The sequence below is a fragment of the Zootoca vivipara genome, chromosome 7 (genome assembly GCF_965207765.1).
Source record: "Zootoca vivipara chromosome 7, rZooViv2.hap1.1, whole genome shotgun sequence".
NCBI classification, from domain to species: Eukaryota; Metazoa; Chordata; class Lepidosauria; order Squamata; family Lacertidae; genus Zootoca; species Zootoca vivipara.
In genome coordinates, this window is record NC_142590.1 from 90,532,701 (window position 1) to 90,541,500 (window position 8,800).

Sequence of the window (8,800 nt, forward strand, 5' to 3'; positions counted from 1 at the left end):
AGGAGTGAACAACTACAGCAGAGCAACCATGATGGATCAACATAGATGAAATGGATTTCAACACTGTGCCACTTTGTGCAGGCTCCTTGAAATTTTTTTACTGAATTTCAGAGACAGTCATGTGAGATCATGGCATCTTGGGTGACGAAAACCTAATGATGATGTTAAATACAACATCACACCACCAGTATAAGAAGATCCTAAAGAGAGGAGGAATGGGATTGCTCCTGATGTGGAATTATAGATACTGCTAGAATGTTTCAAAGGAATTGCTGGAATGTGTCAGGATGCGCCTGACCTTGGTAAAAAAAATGTTCACCCACAGATTATGGATATCCAGAGTCTACATCAGGGGGAGTCAACCTTTTTATACCTACCACCTACTAATGCATCTTTCTTGATGGTAAAATTTCCTTACCGCCCACCAGTGCTCGGTGGAAGGAGGATTTAGCTTGTGCTGTAGAACCCCCTCCTGCCCACCTAGAATCCTGAAATGCCCACTAGTGGGCGGTAGGGGCCAGGTTGACAACCCCTGGTCTACATCTGATGTGGAATCACCTACGCAAGTAATCAAATTGACATAAAAGATGGGAAGTCTAATCTTCCTGGCCCAGTTTCTAATCCCTATCAAAAGTGAGAATTGATTCTCACTCTCTTCCTTCTTTCCTTGCTGCTGCTGCCTTTCCCACTCTTTTTTATATGTTCCCTCCCTGCACTGGTTGAGTAACTAGGACTTTTATTCCAAAATGTTAAGTATGGTAGAAAACCTAGAAATCCAGATATGCTATGAAACTTTAGCAACTACATGAGCTGGAGGATGTTAGAAGGCCAAAATTTCAGTTAGAATGGGGGAAAAACAAACTCTGATTGGCTCCATTATCAATGTAATTACAATGATAATCTTAGCCTGTTCTTACTCTATATTATTTTCTAAGTGTTAGCTCGCTCTCTTACATTACTTTATTTTTATGTAATAATTCAAAGTTTAGAATATCATTTTTAATGTTATGTTTTATGTTATAATTCCAAGATTAGAATATCATTAACTTCCATATGAAGATAATACGATTGAATGAAGCACTGTACATCAATAAACTGATTTGTTTCAAAGACAATCTTGAGCTTGTGGTCTTTAATCACTGATTACGCTTTACTCTTTGTCCCACTGGATTGCTAATGAACAAATTCCAACACTGATGAAATGATCAAATTAACACAGAGTCCCCAAGTTTTTCTCTTGCTTCTGATAAACAAAAGAAACATAACACTCAGCAATGTTTGCATAGGTTCACATGTTCCGAACCTTCCATGCACCTGAATTTCCACAACCAGAGTGTGGGACTCTATTGAGGCTGGGCAACTGCAATGTTTGCCAGCTTGTCACATCTCATTTTCTACTTCTTCTGTAAGGTCAAACACTCCAGTCTAAGAACCCTGGTAATTTCACATTGTGGCTCCCAAATGAACATGACATTACTTACAGAACCACAAGACCCAGGACTTACCTGGGATATCAGCACCTGTGGTAGCATTGCCCCAGGATGACATTGGCCGGTCAGTGAAGAGTTCTGCTCCATTCAGTCGTTGGGCGATCTTCTGTGCAGAGATGGCATCTTTGAAGTGGTCCCGCCAAGCCAGAGCAGCGCAAAGGAGGCATAGTGTCTTCCCCGTGCCTGTGGGACTCTCTAAAATCCCATTCACTTGCTTGAATAATGGTAACAAGTAGAGAAAAGAAACAGTTAGAAAACGGGACATTCACTTTAAGTGCCAGCTAACTGTCAAGCATTTTCCCCATGAGTCTGTACAGAAACAAATAAGTGGCTGACAAATGCTGGCAGCCTGGATGGAAGACAGGTTGCTAGGAAGGACTAGGTAGCAGATTAGGCAGGGTGAGCTATAATTGGGAAAGCTGGGGCAGCTTCCTCTAGCTGCTCAGTTAGAACCTAACTCTTAAGGAGAGAACCAAACTAGTAATGAGGCTCACAGCTGGCTACCTGGTCTTCTCTGGAAGTTACCACTCTAAACAGGATGATGCACACATATCATCTGGACTGTATGGTTTAGTTAAATTGAACAAGAACAATGTTCTCTCTATCTGTCACTGTATGGCTTAATTTGCATAAATCATCTGACTCAGCATTTACTGGAGAATTTATAGGTCCAGAGTAATTTAATACCCTGCTGTGAGCAGCCTGTTCTAGAAGTATCTTCCAACTCTGATTCTATGACGTTAGAAACTTCAACCAAAGCTCTCTTTCTGGCTTGTTGTTTTACCAGACTGGAAAAGGGAAATGTAACAAGACGGACAGAGCTCCAAGGGTTATTCTAGAGCCATCTCTGATTAAAATGCTTAAGAAAGGAGCAGGCAGGCATGTGACAGTACATTGCTGGTGATAGTGAGAGGGTCGGAAAGTTGACAGACTCAGTTTTAGGGCAAATATGCCAAAGTTCTTACACACTAATATTATGATTACAAGTTTTAATTGATCTGTTTAAATTAGCTGGCACTTCAAACTGGTGTTGAGGCAGAGTTAAACAATTGCTCCAAGTCTGACAACAGGAACTCTGTGATTTGGAACTCTTGGGGAGAGAAAAACTTTGTTGATAAATTGCGTTTGAAATTATGCACACTTTTTACAGAACAGTGTCCCTGAAACCCATGTACAGCTTTACAGCAATGGCAAGGCCTGCTTGTCACTTTGTAAACAAATCCTCTTGCTTCTCCAACAGATGTTGGAGCACTTGTGTGGGACAGTGATAATAATAAAGATTTACAAAATGGCCTCTGAGCACAATGGTTCCTTAAGAGATTTTCTTGCAGGCGTGCAAAGGAGATAACTCAGTTCTCAAGCCTTAAGAACAGATTGTATGAACATAAGGTCTACTTATTTGCTTCGTTCCCCTCATCTGCAAGTGTAAGAGAAATCCCACCTGCCCAATTCTCTACAAACAAATCTAATGCAATACGTCTGGCACTAAGAAGAGAAGGGTTTGCAAAATAGCCTCTTTTCAGGAAGTGTTAAGCAGGTTTCATATGTTCAAAATGCCTCTGTTCTGAACAGTATAAAAATAAATCTCAAAAACAAGAAATGGAAGTCAATGTCTTGAATTTCGCCAATTTCAACTAACAGGAATTAATGCAAGATTTTAAGTTACAAAGAATATTTATTTGGGAATTTCTCCTTGTGCACTGGGACTTCACTTTCCTCTCCTCCCCACTACAAACTTCCACATTTCCCCAGAAGGTGCTCCAGAGGATGTAAAGGGGTGGGGGAAGGCAAGACCCTGTGGCACAAGCAGAAGTCCATTCCACTTGCACGTGAACATAGCTTTAGATATACTCCTCAACACAATCCTAATCCAAAAGTCAGTTCCATTGAGTTTCATGGCACTTACTTCCAGGAAACTGACAACAGTATATGATTATATGATTTGCTGCCTTAGGACTTACTTCTAAATAGAATGGTTAGGATTGCAGTTTCTTGATTATTAATAACAGCATGGTGAGTGACACCATCCTGAAATTTTATAATTGCAGGTGGAAAGCAACATTGTCTAAGATGCTTACCGTGAAACTTGTGCATCTAAAATCAAGAATGTATGATTTTTGTCAAGAAGGCAGGAACAAAGATATTGGAGATATACTTCAGAGGTCCAGGCTATGGAAAGCCTGGAAAAATTAATAATTAATAATTTGGATTGTAATTTCATTGTTTTTTATTTTATTGTTTTTAATTGGATTATGATTATGATTTGATGGATATGTTAATTGGCTGTTTTTATTGGAAAATTAATAAAAACTCTTATTATTTACCGTGTTTCTCATATTATAAGACATGTCTTATATTAATTTTTTCCTGAAAAAAACACAGCATGGCTTATTTTCAAGGGATGTCTTATTTTTTAATTAAGTACCGGTACCGGTATCTGTACAGACCACAGACCTGCTCCCACCGGGTCTTCGCGCGCGGCAGGCAGAGGCTGCAGCCGGGTCCTGGGGCTGCACGCACGGAAGGCAGAAGCTGCAGCCGGGTCCTGGGGCTGCGCGCGCGGCAGGCAGAGTCTGCAGCCGGGTCCTGGGGCTGCGCGCGCGGCAGGCAAAGGCTGCAGCCGGGTCCTAGGGCTGCGCGCGCTGCGCGCTGAGGCTGCAGCCGGGTCCCAGGTGTCCGCGCGCGGTCAGCAAAGGCTGTAGCCAGGTCTTGGGGCTGCGTGCGCTGCGCGCTGAGTCTGCAGCCGGGTCCCGGGTGTCTGCGCGCAAAGGCTGCAGCCGGGTCCTGGGGCTGCGCGCTGAGGCTACAGCCAGGTCCCGGGTGTCCGCGCGCGGTGCGCAAAGGCTACAGCCGGGTTCTGGGGCTGCACGCGCTGCGCGCTGAGGCTGCAGCCAGGTCTCGGGGGTTAACGCGGCAGCAGCAACCCTTATTTGCCACAGACCTTCTTCCACCACCCGGTACGGCTTATTTTCGAGGTATGCCTTATATTTTTCCACCTTAGGAAAATCCTGCCATGCCTTATTTTGTAGGGATGCCTTAAAATATGAGAAACACGGTAAATAGCATTTTTCCTGAATGCTCTCAGCACTTCAGATTCTATAACAACAGTAATCTTTAAAACATGGCTTTTTTTAGCATTATACTGCATTGTCCATTTTCATGAGTGAGTTGAGAAATGACCCAGTTACTTCCAAGCTCGTAATACTTCATTTACTTAATCAGAACATTAAACTATCACTTACAACAGTGATTATTAGGCAGATACTTTTGTAGTATGAACAAAACAAATGAACAAATTTGGTTCAAAAATGCAATATAACATGAAAATCCTAAAATAGCTTATCCAGTTAAAAAAAATTAATTTTGTCCATGATATTCAGTCAAGCAGGCCACAAGTATATATGTTGTGCTGTCTTTGAATCCTCCGAAAGACACTTAGGTAAAACAAACTGTGTCATTCACCATGCCAAGTTTGCATTTCTTTCGATGGGAGCCAAAACTGAACACATATATAGAATAAAACTCATTTCAAGATGTCATTTCGAACTTTTGCATCTACTTGAAACATTCAAAACTTTTAAAACAATGGCTTGGTCAGCAATCTCATGGTGTTATGCATAATATATGAACATCCCCCCCTATATATTATGTATTGTGTAATACTACAACCATGTCTGAGAGCAAACGAATGGTAACCAGGAGTAATCTATTATTTCCCAACAAAACATCCCAAATGCTGGAGCTTACATTATTTCAGAGATGTTAGCATGACTAGTCTCTAAATTTCCTACTCTTGACACACATTATTAAACAGTGTTTAAGAAGTGCCCTCCAGAGGTCTCCAGCTGTGATTTCTCAGATTACTTACCTTTTGCAGGCATTCCAGCACTTTAGACATGTATTCTTCCTGACATTTGTAGGGTTGAAATGGGAAGTCCACAGTGATGCCATTTAATTTTATTTGGGGCATATTTCACCAGACATGTCAGGATCTCAGAGTCTGAAATCAACAGCACGCTTCCTTAAGTACAAGGTATCATTTTGCTAAAATAACAGTATTAACAAGGACAGTGTTTTCAAACTCCCCCTCCCAATTCCTATTTTGGAGGCGGGCACTGGGCAGAGCAATCCTGTAAATCTAAGCCCCTCAAGGAACAGAACCAGTTTGGATCCAGCGAACCCACAGTTGCTTCTGCCTCTGCCCCTGCAACAGTCCATTCTGTGACGTTTTGCTTGCTATTAATTGTGGGAATATTGGTGGCGGCAGCAGTTTTTTGTCCACCAAGCTCTCTGCAGGTGTGGACACCTTCACAATCTTAACCCCAGCCAGTCAGCAACATAATGGGATAAGATTAGTTTCTTAGGCTTACATTAGAACCTCCCTTCTCCAAATGATGAAGACCATACACTTTGCTTTGCAGTCTACCCATTTAGTCTGGAATAACACAGGTTAGACTTGCTAACAAACAACACAATGATGAAACAAAAAGATCACCTGCCATTTACAAAGTAATGTTTCTGGAGCACTTTGCAGTATAGCTGTACCTTGGCTTTTGAACAGAATGAAGTCCGTTCGACTTCAGTAACATTCAGAAACCAAGGCGTGGCTTCCGATTGGCTGCAGGAGCGTCCTGCAAGAGCGTCCTGCAGCTAATCGGAAGCTGTGGAAGCCACACTGGACATTCAGTTTCCAAGGGAAAGTTTGCAAACTGGAACACCAACTTCCAGGTTTGCAGCATTCAAGTTCCAAGTTGTTTGTGAACTAAGCTGTTTGAAAACCAAGGTACAACTGTATTTGACCATAGTCAAACAATGTTGTCAACTGACTAGGTGCGCTTTAGTCTTGGCATAGTTCAATTCTGTGCACAATCATTCAGAGGTACCACTGAATCCAATGGGATTTACTCCCAAATAAGCATGCATAGGATTATGGTCCAAGTCTGCAACCTTCTGGACGTTTCCCTGGGAATACAGTAAGCTCCAGAGAACTCAATGAGACACTTATAATCATATAGATTTGTGGTGTATCACTGCAATCCAAATCCCAATCAGGCCGCTGCCATCTTTGCCCCTGCCACTCACACCAACCAGGGCAGAAAGTCCTGCATTGGACATGTTGCCAATGCTATCAAACAATATAGCAGAGGGGCTGGCTCAGGATCCAGTGGATCCCAGGCCAGCCCCTCCCAGTTCCCCAGAACTGCCAATTCTGAGGCTTTCCACAGGCTGCTATGGGGTTTTCACTGGCAATACTTCTATCGACCCGTATGTTTGGTGGGCAGACTGATGAGTTCTTCATTGCCCAATCCACCCAGTGCAAAAGGGGTTTGAATTGCAGCCTGTTGCTTCACCTTTAAAGCAGATTATCTCTTTATGCATAGCAGCTAGTTATTTTGAGCATTCCAGAAACAACAACTGGCAAGATTTAACTTTGAAAAACTATGACTTTTTAATGTTCAAAATATATCACTATACCAAATGAATGGTCTGGGCCCACTTAATGCTACAGTATTGCCTGAAGGTGTGTAAATCTGGTCAATTTTATTTTATTTATATTTCATCTTTCCTCCATGGAACTTAAGAAATGCAGTTGCCCAGACATTATTATTATTTATTAATTATATTTCTATACTGCCCTTCGGGGTGGCAACTTGAATAAAATATGAGGGGAGGCAGGTAAGCCCCATCTCACATTAATAATCACAAGACACAGCACACACACTCCATTTGAATGGTAATGCCTGGCCTCCTCAAATGTTTTAGGGGGGGGCAGGCTGAAGAGACCTGAAGCCCTAGGAGCTGGCTCCCATGCTGCCCTTCATCAAAGGATCACTGGGAAGTTTACAATATAAAAACCACAGGTTTAAATTGCCATAAATTGTTTAATTAGCCAAAGGCCTGCAAGAGAATGTTTTTGCCTGGTGCCTAAAGATTTGTAATGAAGGTACCAGGCAAGCCTCCCGGGGAGAGCATTCCACCAGCAGGTACCAAAAATGCCCATTCTTGTTTTGCTGCCCCCTGGATCTTCAGTCCCAGCCTTGCTTAACTTTGGCAAGGCTGTTCTATGTGTGTTCAATAAATGGAGTCTGATCACAGTGCCATGGTAGAGCACCACCCACGTGTAATCCCTGACATTTCCAGGTAACAGGATATTAATCAGCAAGACCTTGGAAAGGAACTCACAGTTGGAGCAATTGTGCTACATGAACCGATAGGTTTGATCTGATGTGAGGGAGCTTCATGAGCTTACATTTAAACAGGAAGCACAGCTCAGTGGTAGAACACACGCTTATCACATAAAAGGTTCCTGTGTCCTCCTTTGTCATCTCACTTAGTAAGGCTGGGAAAGGGATTTACTGAGTCAGAGTAGGCCATAATGAGGCTAGATGGATACACGGTTTGACTCTCGGGGCAGCACCCTCCACTTCCTGGTGTCCTGCAAACAGCCCTGCGGACCTCGAAGGGCGGCATCAAAATCAAATTAGAATGAATTCCTTAATATTCAGAAGCATCGCCGCCTCCGGCTGGGCATGGCGAAGCCCAGCCATCACCGCCAGGACTGAGGGTGGCGGCGGCCGGAGGAATCTCAGAACCAGGGAGCTGGGAGGGATCCCCCAAGGGTCATCTAGTCCAACCCCCTACACTGCAAAAACTCGCGGCCCTTCACGCGCTGCTGGCCTACGACTTACACCGCCCCGATAGGATGGATTTAACATCCTGAGGGGGCCATCGGTCCCCGCCACCCCTGGCCCCACACGGCCACCTCCTTCCTCCTCCATACATTCGTCCTAATTATCACGGGACGGGGCTATTTCCCTCCGCCACCTCCACCTCCGGGCTCCTTTCGCCGCACCTCAGGCAAAGGACCGGAGGGTACGGGGAAGGCGGCCCGCTGAGGTGAGGCAGACTCGAGTAGGCCTCAAACGCCTCCCGCCACCCGCCGGTAACATAAATGCCCCGCACGCACCTCCAAGTCAGCCCCTCCCCTTTTCCTTGGAGCCCGCGCGCGCCGCGCCACGTGACACCTCCTCCGCAACCCCATTCGCCAAGCTGCTCTCCTCCTGTTCCCGCTCACGAGAGAGGGAGTCGCCGGCTTCCCAAGATCTCGCGAGGCTTCCCCGAGGCGTTGCCGCGGCAACGGCAGGAGTAAGGCCTGGGTGCGGCTGCTTCTCCCTTCAGCCGTTCTCTCTCTCTCTCTCTCTCTCTCTCTCTCTCTCTCTCTCTCTCTCTCTCTCTCTCTCTCTCTCTCTCTCTCAAAGGGGCTTCCCCTCAGTCGCCCCAGTCAGAAATGGAGGGAAGGAGGGGGATTC

The 8,800-nt window shown here is 44.5% G+C and overlaps 1 protein-coding gene across 8 annotated transcripts in view; it reads right to left on the reverse strand.

Moving 5' to 3' along the window:
* The window catches only part of RTEL1 (regulator of telomere elongation helicase 1), a 112,662-nt gene that overhangs the window by 64,522 nt on the left and 39,340 nt on the right, over positions 1 to 8,800 (reverse strand). For 4 of the 8 annotated variants that reach the window (XM_060277360.2, XM_088674760.1, XM_060277361.2 and 1 more), the window contains exons 1-3: positions 7,674 to 7,808; positions 5,359 to 5,490; positions 1,506 to 1,704 (exon numbers count right to left, since the gene is read on the reverse strand). In XM_060277360.2, the coding sequence (XP_060133343.2) occupies positions 1,506 to 1,704; positions 5,359 to 5,460 (301 nt within the window). In that variant the 5' untranslated portion in view covers positions 5,461 to 5,490; positions 7,674 to 7,808. Of the gene's footprint in view, positions 1 to 1,505; positions 1,705 to 5,358; positions 5,491 to 7,673; positions 8,562 to 8,800 lie in introns of those variants that run through there. The other 4 variants (XM_035124212.3, XM_035124211.3, XM_035124213.3 and 1 more) reach the window with 4 other exon arrangements.